The sequence below is a fragment of the Sorghum bicolor genome, chromosome 2 (assembly GCF_000003195.3).
Source record: "Sorghum bicolor cultivar BTx623 chromosome 2, Sorghum_bicolor_NCBIv3, whole genome shotgun sequence".
NCBI lineage: Eukaryota > Viridiplantae > Streptophyta > Magnoliopsida > Poales > Poaceae > Sorghum > Sorghum bicolor.
Window position 1 is genome coordinate 4,978,840 of NC_012871.2, and position 22,546 is coordinate 5,001,385.

The window sequence follows — 22,546 nt, forward strand, 5'->3', positions numbered from 1 at the left end:
CTACGGATGAATGTCGTAAACGCAAGGATCGATGGAGCATGGGGAAAAAGGTCAGGTTCCAATATAGGGAAAAGTCAGGCATGCATTGCATGTTCCCATGACATTATATTGTAAGGTGTTGGACTCTCGTGTCACGATGCATGAAAGCAACGTCAAACTCAAGAGGCCGGCCCACATGTCGTACAGAAATACCTGTAAAGTTTGCATCTTAGAATATGCTTGTAATCGTTTTGAAAAAATAAGTGGAAGAAAGGTAGTGCTTCAAACAAACATGTCTTCATCATGCTGCATACGAGAGTGCCACTGCACACTGATGATGGTATATTATACCTAGGACTCTTGGTAACTAATGCTAAATTACCATTAAAACGTGAAGGTTCATAAGGAACATATAATTAAACTCTGGTACAAATCTGAAAAATGTTTTTAAAGAACACTACTGAATTTAAGGAACAAATGCAACCTGGAATAATTCTTAAATTCAGAAATAACAAACCCTTATAATTCGCTGGCCTTTTCTCTCAATACAGTATTCTTTTTCTCTTTGAATTTGATAAAAAAATATTAATAAAAAAACGTGCATGAGCAATCAATTTACTTGACTTGGACGATCGATTAAGACGCTACACAAATAATGGCAAGTCTAGAGTTATTGTAGCCGTATGCAGTACGTGAGCTACCGTTGCCACAATAATTAATTTTGTGCAGCAATCTTTTTATCAATCAGTGTTTGGATCTCCTCTCCATACATTTATATCTTTGTTTATCTGCACTACCAATCTGTCACGGATCTCCTTCACATGCCACTGATGAGAGGAGGAGGACTGGCATGCATTATGGGGATATTAAGAGCACACCCAACTTTCGGCTATAGTAGAAAGGGACAGAGAATCTAATGTTGTACACGCCAATCAACCGACTAATCAATCGATCTCAATTGTGTTTAATTATTAGGTCCTCTATTTAATTCAAAATGGCCAAGTTTTATGTGTGTGTGGCATTAATTAAATTAGTGGTGGTGTACTAGCTGATAGTGAAAGGAAAAAGGTGCAAATATTTTCAGGTAGTTACATTCATACACACACAATCACATATATATGCAGGCGGCGTGTAGTACAGGTATATATATAGTGCAAAGCTAGAAATTGCTTGACATCACAAAAGTGTGCATGCAAATATATATAGTTGGTGTATATATTTAATTTCTTCATGGTGTTTGTTCAAAAGAAATACTCCTTCAATTCATTGGCTAATGATCAGTTCTTCAGTTGTCAATTGAATATCCTTCCTGCTTGCATGATCAGTACGTGACGATCTCCATATCCATACTATTCCAAATGATGATAGCATGTACATATAGCTTCTTCAGAACAAGCCAATACACAAATGAACCACTGCTCACAAAACCTGCAAATCATATGGGCGATCGAGAAGCAAGGAAAGTAGATGGGGAAGCTAGTCATAATGCATATCAACATTGCAAGGCAAGAAGAAGGGATTCGAATTCGAATTCGAAATTGAAAAGTATCTAGCTACCTGTTCAATTCACCTTCAGTTCTTGAATTGTCGATTCGGTCCTCCCCAATTGAAGCTTTCTGCCACATCATTGGAACTGAACTCCAAGTTGAAATTATAGAAAAGCAATAAGGAATCAATCTGTACTGAGAAATTTACGAATTGAATTACCCTTGAACCTAATTAACGCTGGCCCAGTATCTGATGTGCATCCACGAGCAGATGAAACTGCACAGCATGATCTGATCGTTGATTTGTTGGGCCATCATGCTGTTAGCCTGTGACCAACTAGCAAATAAACCTCACCTCATCAGATCATGCTGGCAGCTTCAGCTACTAGAGGATGCACCACAACATTTAGAGAGAGAGAGAGAGAGCGAGAGAGGAGAGAGGAGAGAGCGAGAGAGAGAGAGAGAGAGAGAGAGGGATGCGAGGAGGAAGAAGGGTGAGATGGGTAGCATATATAGCCGTGGCACGAAATCATGTGATTGGCCAGGCTTTGATATTGGTGGTTATTATGTAGCTAGGAGCTAGAAGGGAAAGGATTGCTTAGTTTGCTCTAGCTAGTTTGATGTAACAACTAACTAACGTGGTGGTCCCAAACGGCAAATATATACATTGTGTCACCCTCAACACCCCCTAACCACCACCTTTTGTCTTAGACTTTGTGAAAAAAAATATATTTAACTATATGCACTAATGCACATAATCAACCTACACATGCATAAAAAAAAATTGGGTGCCTGCATTAGCTAGCTAGCTACTACCTTTGCTACAGCTCTAATGCGTCATAATCTGACTTATGGACAGCTTTCTGAGTTTCAGTTCCCAACTAACAGGTTCGTATGTAGTACCTATATATATTAATAATATACTACTGCTTAACTTTGTCAAACCAATATTTTTTTATAAATAAACAGTGAGTGTAGTGTCTAAAAAAAGTTTATGGCTATTATGAAAGGCCTTGGTGACATATATATAATAAATGGGCCAAAATTGTACTGCCTGGCCCATAGCTTGACAATTCTTTTTAAAGCTGTTATATATATGACTGCACAAATTAACCAAGGAACCAAGGTAGTAGTAAGTCCAAGAGAAAATAAGAAGAAGAAAAAATGTATATATAATCATATTACGCGTAGGGCTGAGAAATGTTGCAATTTTGTTTTACTGCACTTTTGTTTTACTGGATGGACAGGGTATTTATCACAATTCAAAGATTTAATTAAGGCCAAGAAAAAAAGTGAAATGTGTTGCCACAAGGGACTTATATTGAATTCAACAACTCTTGAAAAGAAACATGAAAAAATATGATGACGTAATAATATATAAGTAACTTATTTGGTGATCCAATAAGAAAATTTTGAGTAGCTAGCTAGGATATACTGGCCGGAGGCCCGGAGAGGATCGAGTTTGGTGGGGATGATGTTTTGCTTTAATTTCCTTTTTTTGACGCAAAGCTAGCCGCGGTGGTTTTTTATTGCTGGTCAGTGGTCACAATGCAAGCTAGCAAACAATTCAAGTAACCAGAAAGCGAGATGCACGCCTGTGAATTGAATTGTGTCGTCTGTATAATAGCTGGCATTGTACACATACATGATCTGTAATGATACGTACGTACATAAATACATAATACTCCTACTATATGTCATGCATGTTGCGAATAAAAGGTAATGTGGACACCTTTGTTTGTTGTGTGTACCTGTAGCTGTGGCAGTACAACTGGAGAGAGAGAGAGAGAGAGAGAGAGAGAGAGAGAGAGAGAGAGAGAGCTAGAGAGGGAGGTTGTACAATACATGTGCATGTGCGATGTACACGTACACGGCGTGCAAGCCCACAACTTTTTGGTTAGAAATCATTGGCCGTTGAAAAGTGATGATGTATCGTATCGTGGAGGACACCAACGTACAGAAAGTCATCAGCAACAAACCAAATGCATGCAGGGTTTAATTACTTGATCAGGTAGCTAACAGTGCATTTCGTCCCCCTTAAACTATGTATGTAATAGCCTCTGGGAGAGGTTAATTGACAGTGCACAGTGCAGTTCATTTAATTGATCTGTACAATTGTACTAACCAGGAACAAAAAAATGTGTTTGGTCGTTTCACAATTACCATGGTCGAGTGACACATGCATGTGCTTTGTTTATAGGACTATAGGAGCACCATGCATCATCGCATGCATGTGTGTATGTAAGTGTGTATCCCTGCTAGCTAGATATTCCTTGTCCTCCATATATATATCTCAGTAAACTAGTCGTCACGATGCCACCACAATTTTTGTGATGTAAAGGTCATATATATATATATATATATATATATATATATATATATATATATATATATATATATATATATATATATATATATATTCTACACCGCAAGTCAAAACTAAGCAGAAAAAATACTGAGCAATACTGAACAACGTTCGGTATCATCCAGTCGTACATCCAGGACCACAAAATACTGAATAATACTGAAACACGGGTACGGAACAATACTGAAATTGGTTCAATATAACATTTTGGTGTAGAATAGTATTTTACACCTAGGGTGTAGAATAGCACTTGTGTGTGTATATATGCCATGCGCTGATAGATCGACCACACAAAATCTGAACATTAATTTCTCACACATGCATGTAGAGATTTACACTGAAGATGTAACAACATTGCCTGGGGATATGATGCATGTCAGGTCGTTCATCAAAGACATATATATATCGTCCTTGTTTTTCAAACTTCCAGGCTACAAGAAAGTGACGCAGCGTTATGTTGTGACTTGTGAGAGAAAGAAGATGACAACTTGCCTGAGCGATATGGGAGAGGTGAGATAGCTAGCTAGGCAACCACGACATTCATATGCGAGACTTTAGCAAACGCATGATCAAAACCCTAAGAAACCGCATCCTATACATGACCTTAATTATAGTTAGTTCATACTCCTTGCTGGTGATCCTGCTGGTTCCTAATGGAGAGAGGCATGGATAGATAGATCTAGAATCATGATATGCATATAGCTATATAAATAAGTTTGCTAAATTATTATTCTTTATTGGTTCACAAGACCATATATATAGCAATATAATTAATTAATTCACAAAAAATATAGCAATATAATTATAGAAACACTACCCAATTTAGGCTACAAGACAATAGAATCGAACATAGATCCAAGAAGAACCACTACTAGTCCACAAATTAAAGGGTAGGTCATGTTGAGCATATTACAAAATTCAAATAACATTAGTTTGCAATTCCAAAGAACTAATGCTTCCAATGAAAAATTGAGAAGATGGATGATTTCAAACTTCAATAGGATCCACTATTTTTTGGTCAATAAAAACAAATTTAGTCTAAAGTTCGGTCTGATCCAGCCCATTTGCACCACCATTGTCATTCAAAACAATATTTCATTGGGTTGATCTCTCGTGACAAGATCAAGTGACCGAGTCTGAGCCCACCCATGTTCCCCTCCCCCCCCTCCCCTCGCCCTCGTTGCTCAACACTAAAATAAAAAAGGAAAGTCTAGCCAATAACATAAAACTGGTAATGTTTTTCGTGAGTTAGCCTCACATCGACACTCCTAATCCTAACCCAATTTAGAAGGTGTTAATAGTGATGGGAAGATCGTCGCCGCCATACATTGACGACCACATGTGGAGCATTGACCACAAGCACCACGTACCACGAGTCCACTTTGACTTCTTTGCCATGCCTACCTCAACCACGAATGGGACATCGGCGAGGATATCAACATCTTCTTCTACAAACAAAGGTCTAAGGAGCAGTTTGATGGTGCCGCATGTGGTTGCACTTGTGCGTTGGCATGAGGCGACCTAACGATGCCACACCACCTTCCTCGCGCACTTGTCCTCTCTGGCGTTAGCCTCTACCGTGGACGCGAACGTGAAAAGCAAAGCAAAGGGGAAATGAGTTTGGTCATCTAGTTGGCACTGACCTGTCTTAGTTGAGGTTGAGAAGACTTTGACTTTGGACTTTTTGTGTTAACAAGATTTGAGACAAAGTTGGAGGTAATCGGGCCATAAAATGGTTCAATTGTTGAGAGAAGACTATCATAGGAATGAGGTGTTGTAAGGATTTACTGAGACATAGTCTTGGTTTATACGGTGGGGATTGTGTACACAAATAAGAGAAGATGTGTGCATATATATACATAAGAGGAAACATATATAAGTTGGATGACATAGATTTGTGCTTCAGAGCAGTACGGTCATTTAGGCATGGAAAGGTTGTGCACAACTCCTAACAATGTGAAATGGTTCTCAGGGTCTATGAAAGCTCCTTAAAAATGATTTAAAAGGTATTTGAGACCTAGAATGCAAGAGTTTTTTTTTTGAGAGAAGCCATTTGGCGCACTTTATTAATCTCCAACAAAATTACATCATTCACCAAAGCTTTCTAGGATAATGCTAGGGGGTCCATCGACCCAATTACATGATACTTTCGATACCATTGCTTCTCTAGATATCTCATGTGCTTCTGTATTGACTTCCCGATGAATATGATCAATAGAAATCGATGCAAAATCTTGCCACACTTGGACGCATTCTTCATAAATTGGAGCACTAGCTGTTGCAGACATTCCCTGTTGTTTCATCGTATCGACCACTTCCATGCAAGAGTTGGATTGCTTGAACCATGCCTAAATTTGGATAATTTGACTTGGCCACAGAAGAGAGGACAAGTAGCTAGAACCTAGGAGTACCAACACTAGCAAGTTTAGGTGTGACATGAAATTACATGTAACAAAACATGACATCTGTTAAAAAAGGGTTGGAAAGTGGATGTGAATCATGAGGACAGATCGGTCAGGGGGATCCTCACAAAGGTACATTGGCAAGAAGGCTTGAGCATGCATGGAAATCAAGAATGGATAGAACACTTGCAAAGAAAAGCAACAAACTTAGAGTTAAGCTGACGGTTTATAGAAGAAGATGACAAGCTTATATGAATCCATGATAAAAAAGAGAGGCACATATTAGATGATAAAGGTTTTTTTCTAGAAAGGGTGTAGGAACACTTTGGAAGAGAAGACAGGTGTTAGGTCCAATGTAAGATAATGGTCTTCCTGAGGTTAGAGAAGGGAATGGATTTGAAAGGGGCACTACTGATGATAAGAAGGTGCATATGTGTTATTTCACAACAACTATGATGACAGTTCGCCTTGATGCCTACAAGCATTTATAAGATTACCCATGCTGCTTCAGCCCACATGGAGTTTGGGTTCTATCGTGGCACCGTTAGAGATATAATCATGTTGTTGTAGAGTGCACCACCAATGAACATATTATCAAAAGGGCTGATGCAAGGGAGGTTAGAAAAAAGGTTGTGAAAATGCATAAGAATAATGATAGATTGTGTAGGTTCATGCCATGGGCTTGGGCTTGTTAGGATAACTTGAGAAAAAGTGTATTTGGGCTACTAAATGAACTCAAATGAGAAAATTCTTAACTACAAAGTTTAAAATGTTGCCAAGTACTACAACTTTGGTATAGGATGTATCTCCATTAGAGATAGTTTAAAAAATTCAAAAAATTAAGTCTCAAAAGATTTGAATTTGAAACATATATTTGAGACATGACTTTAAATAAAAAACTTGTCAATATGAAATATATAGATCAGGTTGGCCACTAGACTTTTGTATTAACTATCTGAACAATTATCGTTTAGGAATTCTAAATTTTAAATTTCAAAATCTATAACTTTTGAACACATATTTGGGACACTAAACATTTCCAAATTAAAAACTTCTCAACTACGAAGTTATAGATACTAGTGCGGACTATAACTTTTATCCAGACCATGTCAACATCTAATATTGTTTGATAATTTTAAATTTTAAATTTTAAAATATGTGCAGTTACAAAAATATTTTGGGACCCTAAACAGTTTTAATTCAAAAACTTTTCAATTATAAAGTTGTAAATCTCATCGAGGGCTACAACTTTGATATAAAGTTTATCTACATCCGAGTTCATATGAAAAAGTTATAAATTATTTATAATACAACCATTAATTAATCAATTAATAGAGGTGATTGCCTTAAATGCTCATCTCAGTTAATAACAATTAATGGAGACGATTGGTTTACGTAGTCTCTTGGTTAATCCATTAATAGAGTCGGTTAGTTTAGAGCAACCATCTCGGTTAATGGATGATTATTCGAGACAGTTACATTACGTGGCCCACCTCCGTTAACTTATTACCGAAGCGGTTTTTGGGCCGACAACCCGGCTACGATTAACCGAGGCGGGCTGCTAGTCGAACTGCCTCTGAGGGGGGGTTTCAAAACGCCTCCTAAAAGTTTTTTTGGTAGTAGTGCATAATATTTTTGCATACTTAGCCATTATTGACAAATGATCGCCGAGCTAGACCTATGATAAATCACAATTGTTGCAGAACCAAGTAGCATCTTAAAATTCGTGGCCTACAATCATAGTCGTTAAAATCTTACCGCGTGATTTTAAAACCTTATGATCTCAGTTATCAGATTGATTATATTATTCTATTAATATAAGTAGAATCTATGATTTTACGATAGAATCATAACTAGTCTGGTCACAAAATTAAGAATTGTAACCTTAATATCAATGCTTTGGTCATGAACCAAACATAATTCAACTTTGGAATAGTCCACACCTTATAGCATCTAGGGGTGGAGCTGCGTTGCTCCTAGGGGGTGCAAATGCACCCCCAAAAAAATTCAAAAACAATAGATTTGATTAAAATTTCATCATATATGTATCCCCTACAACCTATCTTTATGCACCCACAAGATAAGTGTAACCCCTTCTAATTTGCTCTAACTTTGCCATTAGCATCCATGGTGTATAGTGCCCCAGGAAGTGTCGAAAGCTATGACAAATCACTTATCTAACAAAACTTCATGGAGTTGCTAATGCGGGTCCCATGGTACAATTTTTTTTTGTTTTCTTCTCCTCCTACCTATGCATACATGAGTATTTTTTTTTATTGCTAGAACCATATGCTCAGATAGGCATATCGATCTCTCAAGCTTTTTCTCATAGCACGTCCCTCACCTCTCAGGTGTACAACAGTGGTGCTAACTTAAAATTTTTTCCCTTTGCACCTTTGAAAAACTTACACTAGAGCTTCTCTTACAAGTACAACATATCCAGTTTGCATATTGAACTCGGATTGATCGAAAAAAAAAGATCAACATCTGTTGAGGAATCACTCCACCCTAGAATTTTTTTGCTACTAACATGTAGGAACACCGTACACATATTGGTTTCGTCGTCTCCAAGCGATGAGCTGATGACGATCGGATTCGAACTATCTATTTCTCTCTCTCCAGGGCACTTGACCGTCTCCTCGCTCGGGATTTCCGGATCGCGGCGACCGGGGCTCTGCCATCCTCCGTCCGCGGCCGGCGGCCGGTGGCGTTGGCTGGCTCGGCAGTGTCGGCCACGCGCCGCTCGTTGTGCCGCCCGCGCGTAGGGCGCCACAGCGGATCCGCTCGCGAATCGGATCTCACCGGCGCTTCGACAGGTCGTCGTGGCTCGGGATCGCGACCAGGCAGCAGGCGAAATCTATTTCGGATCACGTGCTTGACTCCTGCCTTCAGACACATACGATAAGAGGCTCTTCCTTCTTCATCCCTTTTCCCAGTTCTTTGTTCTTGGTTTTTTTTCTTTTTTGTAGCTTCATGGGGAGATGAGGCTAAAGAACAGACGCTTGACGTTAGCTCCTAACTCGCTCAAGGCGCTACGGTCTGTGCCGATCTCCGATGAAAAGGAGGAATCGAATGTTAAGCGCCAGGAGGCAGGTAGAGCTGCTCTGTCTAGGGTGATTGATTTTGTGGTGGACTCGACTCGTAAGCCTTCGCCGATTCATGCTGTTCAGGAGCATGCATCTCCAATCAAGTCTAAATTTTGGGCACAATGTAATGACCCTGATTTGGTTGATTTGGATGATGAAGATGTTCCATCGACACCTGAATTTATCAATCAGACTCAGGCGGAGGGTTTCACTTTACATCAGTTGATGGTTGCCGAAAAGGCGCTTGATTAGGGTAACTCGAATCCGAGTTCTAGTGATGTTCGGCTTGCAAATTCAATTGTATCCAAGTTAGTTCAAACAAAAACTGTTGGGTTACCATGGAAAGGTCCTTTGCCTCCTCCTAGAATTTCCCCACCGAGAACACTAGGAGATGCCATTGCAAAGGCTGTTGTGCACCAATCCTCATCAGGTTGCAATAGATTCTCTTACTCGATGAACTTTGGCTCATCTGGGTTGGGATCTATGCGCAATCCGGAGAGGGATGCTTCAAAGAATTTTGTCCCGGACCCAACTTCAAAGGGGCCGGAGGTTCACTTTCCCCCGCTATCCCCTGCGCACACTCCAGAACAAGGACGAACTAAGGGAAAGCCTAAGCCGCTGGCAGCAGTCCGTCTCGGGCCTGACAGGTGGTTCCGGCCCATGAAGGGTTTGTACGCGTTGTTCTCCCGAACAGGGACCAGACCGAGCCGCACGAGAACCCTTCCAGCGCCGTCACCCAAACCACTGCTCGCATCTCCATCCCAGACGTTCGCGGAAGTCGTGAGACGGGGGAGAACAATGGCGACTCCAGGCAACAGCGGCTCTGGGCGTGGGGGGAGAGGCTACGATGCAAGATACGATCCAGGTTTCCAACCTGGATTCAACCCGGGCGTGGTGGCCGCGGTGGTGGACGAGGTTTTGTTTCCCATCGTGGTCGCGGCGGATTCAGTGGATACTACAACCAAGGCACAAGGAATAGCGGTGCCCACTTCTATGGTGGCGCAAGAACATACGGAGGAGATCGAGGGAATGGTAGGCGCCGGGGTAGAGGGGGATGGTAGAATGCTACCTACCCAACCTAATTACCTGGCCCCTCGCTTTCCTCATGGAGGCTACGGCGAGGCAGACGGCTATCGGCAACCGCACACAGGCCATCAGCTTGCTGCTGGGTTGCCTCACCAAGGGGGTCTCCACTCGCGACCTGATGAAACCAGGCAGCTGCAGGGTGGCGCACAGCCTTCTTAGCAAGGCGTGGCTACCGGCCAGGGAGGGCCTGGAGGCAACAAGGCCATGGTCGCTGTGCACGGTGGCACCAGTGCCATGGTCGCTGCTCACCAGGTACCGCAACAGGTGAAGGGTGCAGAAGTTGTACCTGGAGGCGTCGAAACACCAGCGGCAAGAGAAGACTCGGCAACGGCGGCTGCTCCTGCCTCCACGAAGGCTCCAGAACCAACAAAGGCTGCTGAACAACAAGTTTCAGATGTCCCAGAGTCATCGGCGAAAGGTGCACATAAAAATAAAAATAAACCCTATTGCTGGAGATGTCGTACAAAGGGGCACACTATTCATGATTGTTCCATGGTGCTCTGCTGTGAGATGTGTTACGGCGATCATAACACTAAGGTATGCCCACATAATAAAAAATCAGCTATGGGTGCTATTCCTTGTGGTTATGCCGTGGAGGGCCTGGGATTTTATTTTATCCCAGTTCCTGCAAATCCTAGAGTGAATGTTCATGAAACTAGAGCGATGGTACGTGTTTTGGAAGGTTCTTTTACTGTCAATCAGTTGGCGGTGGAACTGGAAATGGAAAAATTCCGTCCAGACAAAAACCATAAATGGGAGATCCAAACAACTGGGACAGGTGCTTTTATTATAAACTTCCCCTCTGCTGAACTGTTAGATCAAGTGGTTAATTGGGGCCCTATGAATGCAAAGGGAGTAGAAGGAAAAATTCAGTTTGAAAAAGGAACTGATATTGAAGTTGACAAATATGAAATTGAGAAGGTGTGGGTGCAGTTCAGAGGATTACCCAGTGAGTTCAAGGAATTTCCCATAATATGGGCAGTTGGAACTATCCTGGGTGTGCCTCGGGCGATAGACACTATCTTCACTAAGAACACTGGGAGACCTAGGATGAAAATTGCTGTGCTGGACCCAAAGCTTATCCCAGATTTTGTGGATGTGGTTATTGGGGATTTTGTCTATGGGTTACAGTTTGCAGTCGAGGTAGAATCCCCTACTGGTGAGCCCCATCTAATTGATATGGACTCTACCAATGAGGGAGACCCTAAAGAAGATGATCCAAAAAAAGTGAACCCCCCAAGGGAGTAAACCCTGAGGAAAATATGGATGTAGATGGCAAAGATGCAGATCCTCAGGCTCCAGGTCTTGGCTATGGTGCGCCACCCTCTACAGGCCATCAGGTCACCAAAAATGGGACGGAACTGCTGGTGGGTGATGGGGCGTTTACCGCTGTCCAAGGCAAGGGTGCACAAAAGATCAGGCCTAAAGCCGTCCTATCTCATTCCGGTGGAATGTTGGGCGAAAATGGGACTTGGTCAGCCTCTGTGCTACCAACAAAGCATGACTCTGGGACATCTTTAAAAAAATTCAGCAGCGCTTCACCTTCATCAGTGAGATCTAGCAAGAGGCATGTTGGAACCATGGACTTGAACTCCACTGAGAAGGCAGCGAAGCTGAAAGCTAGGAAGAACTTGGACTCGCCAACAGAAGAAGGTAATTTGAAACAACCTTACTCTTTTATTTCTCGTGATGATGCCTCAATTTTATATGCTTCAAGGTCTTTAGGGGTTGTTTTAGGTGACAATGATAAAGCTGTTTTTAACTCATTAAAACGTTTGAAAGACCTAGAGTTTTCTAGGTTGGTGGAAAGTGAAAAGCTACGAAAACAAAGTTCTTTAGCTGTAGAAGCCGCTTCAACGGTTTGCTCTACTGAGGATAATTTAGATTTAGAGACTTTAAATCTAGTTTATTCAGAGATTGCTGAGGGGCTTGGTGATGGGGGTTGTGATCCGTTGATCTTACAAACACCTATATCACAAAAGGCAAGCGTCCAGCTCCGAAATAAAAAGAGAAATAAAAAGAAATATAGTTCAAGATGAAAGGGATATTCTGGAATTGTAATGGCTTTGCTGATTTTAAGAAATACAGATTTTTGTCAGATCTAACAAAGGAGAAGAGTCTAGACTTCATTGCACTATCAGAAACTGGTCGAGCTTCTTTCTCACCAAATATTCTTAGCACCATTTGTGCTGGTCGGGATTTTATCTGGCACTGTATGGCGCCGAGAGGCAGATCTGGTGGTATGATTCTAGGCATCCATTTGTTAACTTTTGACATAGGAGAAATTGAGGAGGGAGATTTTTTAATAAGGTTTAAATTAAGACACAAAGAGCATGATCTTAAATTTAATCTAATATCAGTTTATGGGCCTGCTCAAGTAGATCAAAAGGCAAATTTCTTGTTTGAATTGGTGCGGGTTTGTTCAAAGGACACTATACCTATTATTATAGGTGGTGACTTCAATATTATCCGTAGACCTGATGAGAAAAATAATGATAACTACAATGATAGATGGCCGTTTATGTTTAACGCAGTCATTGACAGCCTGAACCTCAGAGAGCTGGAGTTGGCAGGTAGAAAGTTCACTTGGGCAAATAATATGCCAAATCAAACCTTCAAAAAATTGGACAGAGTTCTAGTTTGCACAGATTTTGAGGAGCACTTCCCACATACCTCGGTACACGCTCTTAATAGAGAAATTTCTGACCATACACCCTTGTTAGTCTCCACAAATAATTCATCGACAACTTACCAGCCCCAGTTCAAGTTTGAATTAGGTTGGTTATTGAGAGATGGATTTTGAGAAATGGTGTCAGAGGTGTGGCAGAACACTGAGGTCTCAGGATCGCCTATCGAAAGGTGGCAGATAAAAATTAGAAGACTGAGACAACACCTTAGAGGTTGGGCAAAACACACTAGTGGAATTTATAAAAAAGAAAAAGCTTCTCTTCTAAATAAACTAGACGAGTTGGACAAAAAATCAGAGATTGTAGAGTTAAATGAGTCTGAAAGAAATTTAAAACATGTCCTAAATGAAAGACTTACGGAGCTGCTGAGAGAAGAGGAAATTAAATGGTACCAAAGGGCTAAAGTAAAGCATCTACTAGAAGGCGATGCTAATACAAAGTATTTCCATCTTTTAGCCAATGGTAGGCACAGGAAGACTCGTATTTTCTACCTTGAGGATGGGGAGAATATTATAACTGGTGATGCTCAACTTAAACAGCATATTACCAGTTATTATAGGAACCTGTTTGGTCCGGGTGAAACATCGCTATTTTTTTTAGATGAAACGCAGACGACAGACATACCACAGGTCTCGAATCTAGAAAATGAATTCTTAACTACCCCATTCACCGAGGAGGAAGTTAGAATAGCAATTTTCCAAATGGAACATAATAAGGCACCTGGACCAGATGGTTTCCCTCCAGAATTTTATCAAGTTTTTTGGGCTCTAATAAAAAACGATTTGATGGCTTTGTTCTCAGATTTCCATCAGGGAACCTTACCTCTAAATCGACTGAATTTTGGTAATATTATTTTATTGCCCAAGAAGTCGGATGCAAGAGTCATTCAACAATACATACCCATATGTTTGTTGAATGTATCTTTCAAGATTTTTACCAAGGTGGCAACAAATAGATTATCTACGATTGCTCAAAAACTGATAAGACCAACTCAAACAGCCTTCCTACCAGGGAGGAATATTATGGAGGGTGTTGTTATTCTGCATGAAACTATTCATGAGTTACACACCAAAAAGCAAGATGGAGTTATTTTTAAAATAGACTTTGAGAAAGCTTATGACAAAGTAAATTGGAACTTTTTACAGCAAACCTTAAGAATGAAAGGTTTCTCACAGAAATGGTGTCAATGGGTACAACACTTCACGCAAGGGGGTAATGTTAACATTAAAGTTAATGATCAGCTAGGCGCTTACTTTCAGACAAAGAAAGGTCTGAGACAGGGTGACCCCATGTCGCCAATACTATTCAATATAGTGGTAGATATGTTGGCCATACTAATAACGAGAGCAAAAGATGCAGGACAAGTAGAAGGGGTTATTCCTCACCTTATTTAGGATGGTTTATCCATCCTTCAGTATGCGGATGGTACAGTGATCTTTATGAGCCATGATGTTGACAAAGCTGTTAATATGAAATTATTGCTAAGCACTTTTGAACAATTATCAGGCTTAAAAATAAACTTTCACAAAAGCGAAATCTTTTGCTTCGGGAAAGCAAAAGATCATGAAGATTTCTATTCGCAACTATTTGGATGTGCCTTAGGAAAATACCCCTTTCGTTACTTGGGCCTACCTATGCATTTTAGAAAGCTGCTTAACAAAGATTGGAAACATATTGAGGAACGAATTGAGAAACGCCTTAGCGGCTCGAAAGGCAAGATGCTAACATCGGGTGGGCGTTTAGTACTTATAAACTCGGTGTTGTCTAGCTTGCCAATGTTTATGATGTCTTTCTTTGAGCTACCAAAAGGGGTACTAGAAAAGTTAGATGCCTTTAGGTCTCGTTTCTATTGGCAGAATGACCAACACAAAAAAAATACAGACTAGCTAAATGGAATATTATGTGCCAACCAAAAGACCAAGGTGGTTTGGGAATTCAAAATTTGGAAATACAAAACAAATGTTTGCTTAGTAAGTGGTTGTTTAAATTATTAAATGAAGACGGTCTGTGCCAAGAGTTGCTAAGAAATAAATATATTAAAGACAAAACTTTAGGAGGCTGTGAAAAAAGCCTATGGATTCGCATTTCTGGAAAAGTCTTATGAATGTAAAAGATAGTTTCTTTGGCATAGGACATTTCATTGTCAAAGATGGCACCCAAACAAGATTTTGGGCTGATACTTGGCTGGGCAATAAACCACTTAAAGACAAGTTCCCTGCATTGTTTAACATTGTAAGAAGAAAACAAGATTCAATTGCGACAGTGCTAAGTTCTCCTAATCTAAATATCTCCTTACGGAGAAATTTGACGGGAAGAAATTTAGAGAATTGGCAGCGAATTGTTGCTTCTTTACAACAGGTTAATTTAATGCAAGAACGAGATGTGTTTGTGTGGAATTTAAAGGCTTCAGGAACCTTTACAGTCAGGACATGTATGTTGCTTTGATTAATAATGGGGAGCGAGTTTCACAGGATATTTGGCAAACAAAGTTACCAATGAAGATAAAAATCTTTTTGTGGTACTTAAAGAGAGGAGTAACTTTAACAAAAGATAACTTAGCTAGGAGAAATTGGCATGGAGACAAGTCTTGTTGCCTATGTCATCTCCCAAAAACAATTCAGCATATTTTTTTTGATTGTTACTACGCCAAGTTCTTGTGGCGCTCCATTCATATTCTTTTTGGTATTGTCCCGCCTACTGGTATTAGAGACTTGTTTGAGTCTTGGTCCAAATTGAGTACTAAAAGATATAATACGTTGTTTAACAGCAGCATCAGCCTTATTGTGGGATATTTGGATAACACAGAATGAAATAGTTTTTGATAAAGGCAAACCTAAATCTCTTTTGCAGGTACTCTTCAGAGGAACTCACTGGCTACGCCAATGGGTGAACTTGCAGCGGCATGATGATCTCAAAGATCATCTTATCTCAGCAGCAGTCCACCTCGAGACATCGGCTTTAGCTTTTTTTAGTTCCAATGGATGGCTCGCACATAGACATGTTGGTTGCGTTTAGTCAAAAACTTTTTTTCCAGTGGTTTTGTGGGGCTGCTTCTTATACAGCTGAACTTACGACACTTGGTCGGTGTAATAATTGGCCTGATTCTATCTTCCTATAGATGAAGCCGTAAAAAAAATAACTCATCGCAAATTACTGTATGGATGGATGGAGGATGAGGAATAATAAATTAATAAAAAAATGTAAAAATAGAAAGGCAGATAGGCCAGGCCGGATTTGTCTACGGCCACGGCCCACGGCCCACGGGGCATGGTCGGCCCAACAGAGCGCACATGCACACCGTCACCACTCAGTAGAACCCTTGGCCTCCTCCCTCTCTTCCCCCGCACCTGCACAGAGCAGCACTTCACGCGCCCCCGCCCCCCCTCCCCTAGCCGCCGGCGCGGCTCATCGGTCCATCCTCCTGCCGCCACCTGCAACGGCGCCGGGCGGAGCCGGAGATCCATCCCGACTCGCCGGTAAGCTCTTCCAGTCTCGCTTGGGTCGCTCGAGACCAAATCCATGCCTAAACCCAACCTTTTTTTTTTCTTTTTTGCTTCTCTGTACAGTTTCCAATCCATCCGGATAGTACCCGGCTGGATTTGTTCGCTACGCTTGCATAGCACCAATCCGACCCATCCCTGTTTCGATTCCATTCGTTAGGGCTCGGTTCGAGATCGAGCCGCACTGTAGCCCTCGTACCCTAATGTTGTGGGAGTGCTATTGATAGGCAGTCGCTGTATTTCATTAGCTCCTTCCTGGTGACGCAAATCCGCCAGTGGACGAAGCTCTGGTTTGGGATTCTCATGTGTGCTAGTAGTCCATGCCACGCTTGAGGGATGTTGCTAAAGATTTCTCGTTTGTCACACCTGCAGGTGGGCAACCATGTCCAAGGTTAAGAATCCCCACGTTTTCATGGACATATCAATTGGTGGAAGCAGCGCCGAGAGGATCACATTCGAGGTTGTGAAGCTTGAAGCAGCATGCTTGATCTTTTTATTTTTTGTTTGCATAATGACTCACATTTTCAGCCGCGGAGGACATGGTGACATGCACCATATTAACTTTATGGTGATTGTTTTGCAGCTATTCGCAAATGTAGTTCCAAAGACCGCGGAGAACTTCAGAGCACTCTGTACTGGTAATTCTGGTTTCATTCTGTGGAACAGCCGTGTGCGTGTGCTTGTGTCGAGTTGTTCCTATAGCATATGTTCGAGTTCTAAGTCTTAGCCTCTACCCAACACGTAGGTGAAAGAGGCCTTGGAGCATCTACACAGAAACCACTCTATTATAAGGGAACAAATATCCATCGCATAGTTAAAGGCTTTGTTGCTCAGGTATTTAAAGATTGCTACTGATCTGGCTGTTGCGTATTTCTTATCTAGAGATGGTACATTGAAATCTTTTGTGGGATTGAAATACTGAGCTATATGGAATATACATGCAATTGACCTTCTTCTATTCATGCAGCTTTGCACTTTGACATCTTTTTCCATACAAACTAAACTTGTCACATTTCCTTCCTGCAGGGTGGTGATTTTTCAAGAGGAGATGGTATTGCTTCATTAGCCCAGGCTTCTTCTTTCAACTGACTTCTTGCTGTAGTGTACTTTATAAGCTCAACGTTGCATGCTATTTCCAGGACGTGGTGGAGAGAGCATTTATGGTGGAAAATTTCCAGGTTGCTAGATACATTGAAATTTGTTGTCAGTCACAAAATGTGTTTGTTAGCTATCAGTTACTGTCCTGTTAAGCTTGTACTGAAGTTTTCTTTCATTCCATCTGTTGTACAGATGAAAACTTCAGACTACTGCACGATCAGCCTGGTGTTCTGTCCATGGCAAATTCTGGACCAGACAGCAATGGGTCGCAGTTTTTTATTACATTCAAGGCTCTACCTCATCTTGATGGGTATTGCTTCTTGTTCTTCAGTCACTTGGCTTTATTAGACTCTCAGTTCTCTAATCACAACAAAAAACTAATATTTTGTCAGAAAATTTATGTTAATGACATCAAGTAATTATTTAAAGTGATGATGACAACCAACCTGGATCATGTATTGTGTTTACCTTTTTTTTTAAAAAAAAAATACACCGGAGAGCTGAGTATCATTGCAGTAAGTAGAAAGTTTTAGAAATGCACATTTACAACAGCCACACCCCTAGATAGTATACTGTCCTTTTGTTGACAGTATTCAATGCCATTAGTTCCATTTTTTTGAGGAAAGTGCCATTAGTTCCTAACTACCTGTGATGTCTTGTCTTACATTTCCTGCCTATTCTCCATGGTCCAGCAAAAATGAATTTCAAATTGTAATATTTGTAGCAAACATGTGGTCTTTGGGAAGGTGGTCAGTGGATTAGATTTGCTTAAAAAGCTTGAAGCAGTTGGCGGTGAAAGTGGAAATCCTTCTCGTCAAGTGAAAATTGTAGACTGTGGTGAAGTTCCCAACACGGATTCTCAAGATCTGCTAAAAGGAGAGAAAGGTATAAATAGACGAATACAATGTACAAGTGCAAATATTGTATGTTTTTGTTGCTTATCTTCCTCATTACCACTTTTCTTCTTTTTTTTTGCAGGAAAAAAACTAAGAATGGCAGATGGTAACTCCAATGCTGAAGGGAGAGCCAAATTAAAAAAAGCATCCGGCGATTATAAGCAACGAAAGAAGAGAAAACACTATTCGTCTGATTCATATAGCTCAGATACTTCAGACTCATTGTCCTATTCTTCAGATAGTGGCTCTGATTCAGAATCACACTCATCAATGGATACTAGCTCGTCCAGTGATCATAGGCGTAAGAGAAGAAAAGGATCTAAGAAGGATAAGCGCAAGCCCACAAAGAGGAAGGGTAAACATACAAGGAGTAAAAGAAAGAGTAGAGGATCCAAAAGGCGATCTAAACGGTATGATGTTAACGACCTGCATAATGTCGCTACTTTGTTAGCATGGGATGACTTCTTGCTGAAATTCCTCCTTTTTGGTGTGGTTTATCTTTAGGAGCTATGGGAGTTCAAGTGATGATTCAGTAAGCTCTAAGACAGATAACAGCAGTTCTGACAGTGAAAATGCCAGCCGTCGAACCAAGCGTTCCTTGCCGAAAGGTAGTAATCTAATTCCATTATATTTAATGTGTGTTATATATTTGCTGTCAACATATCCTAGTGGACTTCAGTTTGAGTGCATATATTTCTGGCCTGCTAAAACCAGTTCTCCAATGCTGGACAATTTCTGCTTGTGAGGTTGGTATGTCTAGCTAAAAAAGGGAGGCTGTGTTGGTTTTTTTTCTGGTGCTATTTGGTTTATTACATTGGTATAATACCTTTCTAGCATCAATTAAAAAAATAAATAAAGTTCTGACTGCCCTAGTGCCTTATTCATGTTATTATTAATCTTCACTGTTTATCGATGGTGATGTTTTTTTAACTAAACAAACTTTATATTTTTCTTTTTATACCAGTCATAGGTGAAATGGTGCACGTTCACATGAATGCCAAATTATCTGTTTTTTTTTCTATCTGAAAGCAACTGTTGATAACTTACTATGGCATATACTACAATATCTACTAATAGCTTGAAGTTTCATATATATAATATTATATTTATGTATAGTTTTTATATTATGTATAATTTATAAGTTTTTAGTATTCTGAGATCGCTTTGCCTTACTTTTTTGTCTTCAATTTTGAAGTAGTAATCATTTTCACCACTCTAGCAGATAAAGAGAGTACTAAAATGACGAATTCAGAACAAGGAAGATCTTTTCAAGATGCAGACAAAGGCAAACAAACAGTTACTACTGTCAACCGATCACAATCACCTGATGGAAGTAAACCCTCAAACAAAGATGACAACAGGGCTGATGACAGATATGGAAATTACAATTCAGAAGATAGGTATGCCTATTTCATGTTTTGATTCATCAACCATTCAACCACATGTTCCTTTTGGATTCCTATTACTACCGTTAACAGAGCAAAGTTTGTACTGTTCAACTTTGAGATGACTAGTTATTTTTGAGTGGCTAATGCACACCCTTTTTTTCTAAACACAGGAATGAACCAGGTGCAAGTTCCAGGATCAATCCCATCCAGGTTGATGTAAATTTAACGAAACCAGTAAATGGAGATGGCAACATTGGTGGTGATAATGCAGAGGCTGACATGCCTAGAGAAAGGCATCTGCCAAGCAATGAACCTGTGTCCACCAATGGTAAAGATTTAGCTGCGGGTTCTGCAGACAATGGGCAGCCTCAACGAATCAGGAAAGGGCGTGGTTTTACTCAGAAGTATGGGTATGCACGCCGATACAGGACGCCATCTCCTGAGCGCCCCCCTGTTCGACCCCGCTACGATGGAGGGAGAGATGATAGATGGAACAATTTCAATAGGTAATTTTGAAATTAGACTGTTTGGCAAACTTTGACAGATTTGGCATTTATACTGATTTCTCATCATGTTCAGGTATGGAAGAAATGGTCCTTACAGTAGACGCTCGCCAGTAAGGAGATACCGTGGCTCGCCAAGAGCCAATAGCCCATCCAGGTTGGTATTTCTTATGCGTTGAAGTGAGATTCTTGCAGGGCTTTACTAATCTCATTAAACTTGAGAGAAACAATCTTTTCTTCCCAACTATTATTTTATCCTTATGTATGCATTGTTTAATGCCATAGGGTATAATAGTATAAGTTTGTTTCTAGGAACCAATCTGCTCATTGTAAATAGTCAGTTGCAAGCAATTGCTAATTGGTTGTAATGCTTAAATTATTCAAACTATTATTACTCATGGGTAAAAAGAATAGCACCAACAAGTAAATAACATGATATTAAATGTTTTATCATATCCAATCTAGATGAACCTGCCATTACTGTAGGCTTTAACTGTCTCTCTTTCTCAACTTCTCTCTCTCCCCCCTTATGATGAAAACTGTGAAGGACATTTGTGCCTGGTAACAAAATAGTATGTTGTGTTCATTCCTTTCATAGTTTACCTGGTTTGATTAAATCCCCAAGTTTGTTGGTATTGTGGATACTGAACACTTGATTATATGATTATTAATTTTGATCTTCAGATATTATGTTGATTATTACATGTGCAAGCACCAGAACCATGCACAGCTTATATAGATCAAGCACCTTTTCCATTGCCATGATAAAAATAAAACTGTTTTCCTTTCAGTTTGCTATCTACCTTCCCTACCACCATTTTGTGTAAAGCCATGCTACTTTAGAAGTGGCTCAAAATTGTTAACTAACGTCCATGACTTTAGGTACCCAAGAAGAGGCCGAAGCAGGAGCAGGTCACGCAGCCCAGCAAGGCGTCATGACCGGGGAGGGTATCGTCGCCCCAGCCCAAGACGTAGCCGCAGCCCTGCAGAACAGAGACGGGATGTGAATGATAGGCCTCGATCAGGTCGTGGTGGAGGTGATCCAGACCACCGTGGCCACAGCCCCCCTGCCAACAGGTCCAGTCTTGACCACCGTGGCCACAGCCCCCCTCCCAACAGGTCCAGATCTCCTGATGCTGCCCCAGCCAAGAGGGAGAGCTCGAAATACAACCGCAGGCGCAGCAGCAGCTCAAGGTCTAGCAGCCCTGATGGAAACAAAGGCCTGGTTTCGTACTGAGATGTAACGGCACAACAATTTACAGCCTCCAAGAACTGTTGCTAGTTTAGCATTATGTACGTTTCTGTAATGTCATCTAAACTTAAACTGCTTTCAGTGTAGCTGTACATTTGGATGCCCTGTTAGACCTGAAATGTTTCTTATGCAAGGTATTTAGAACTACTTCTGAGTCAGTATCGCCAAGAGTTCAAGTTACTTAGTGCTATGTTTCTTATTTAGTACTATGCTTCTTATGTTTCTTATTCCTGCTTGCAAATCATATACTTCTGTGGCTATATAGGCGAAGTTGATGCCTCGAGCATGTGTGGTTTTGGTGCCATCTAACATTCTCATGGCTGGTCACGCATGCAGTTTGGCAACTAATACTAATCAGCAGTCTCAATCCCAATTGCATGCTCTGCTCCTGGTGCCATCTAACATTCTCACAATAAAACATGTTTGTTTGTGCTTATCTGCTGAATCTATTAGCTATTCAGCAGTGTTTTTCTCTTAAAAAAATCAGTAAACAGTGCTTAGCTTGGCTTATCAGCTAAGCGAACAGACTCATGCCCAATGTTATGACGCCTTGCAAACTGGCACAGATAAACAGCTAGTTCAGTTTAATAAGTTCACAGTAGTAGCGATGCACTGAACCGTTATACTGAGTTAATACATTGAACTTTGTTCCTTTGTATACTTGTTAATACATTGAACAGTTTAATTAGTTCACAGTATTTGAGTTAGTACTGAGTTAATACCATTATACTGAGTTCGGAACCATCTTTGAGCTGTAGCAGGTAGGATCACTAGTTCATTACCCGATCAAGTTTGGTGGTTCCTTTGTTCCAAATTG

At 40.6% G+C, this 22,546-nt stretch overlaps 1 protein-coding gene and 1 long non-coding RNA gene across 3 annotated transcripts; one reads left to right on the top strand and one right to left on the bottom strand.

Moving 5' to 3' along the window:
• Window positions 56-1,956, bottom strand: LOC110432885. Its single transcript, XR_002450166.1, has 2 exons — window positions 1,537-1,956; window positions 56-1,407 (listed from the first exon to the last, which is right to left on the bottom strand). It is a non-coding gene; the product is annotated as an uncharacterized LOC110432885 (long non-coding RNA).
• Window positions 16,435-21,905, top strand: LOC8060736 (peptidyl-prolyl cis-trans isomerase CYP63). Of its 2 annotated transcripts, none has more exons than XM_021454387.1 (14): window positions 16,435-16,568; window positions 16,965-17,052; window positions 17,176-17,230; window positions 17,338-17,426; window positions 17,619-17,643; window positions 17,732-17,770; window positions 17,883-18,000; window positions 18,415-18,575; window positions 18,669-18,996; window positions 19,091-19,194; window positions 19,806-19,986; window positions 20,145-20,480; window positions 20,554-20,634; window positions 21,360-21,905. In XM_021454387.1, the coding sequence occupies exons 2-14, from the start codon at window positions 16,975-16,977 to the stop codon at window positions 21,712-21,714; spliced, it is 1,950 nt and encodes a 649-aa protein (XP_021310062.1). In that variant the 5' UTR covers window positions 16,435-16,568; window positions 16,965-16,974; the 3' UTR covers window positions 21,715-21,905. The 2 variants fall into 2 exon arrangements, with proteins under 2 accessions (XP_021310062.1, XP_002459423.1); XM_002459378.2 differs by having other exon boundaries at window positions 19,809-19,986.

What these genes read in the sequence shown, in the direction of transcription:
- LOC8060736 (XM_021454387.1), top strand. Translation starts at nt 16,975, where the DNA reads ATGTCCAAGGTTAAGAATCCCCACGTTTTCATGGACATATCAATTGGT. An exon ending in TCCAAAAGGCGATCTAAACG is followed by an intron (nt 18,997 to 19,090) that starts GTATGATGTTAA and finishes GTTTATCTTTAG; the next exon opens with GAGCTATGGGAGTTCAAGTG. An exon ending in AATTACAATTCAGAAGATAG is followed by an intron (nt 19,987 to 20,144) that starts GTATGCCTATTT and finishes TTCTAAACACAG; the next exon opens with GAATGAACCAGGTGCAAGTT.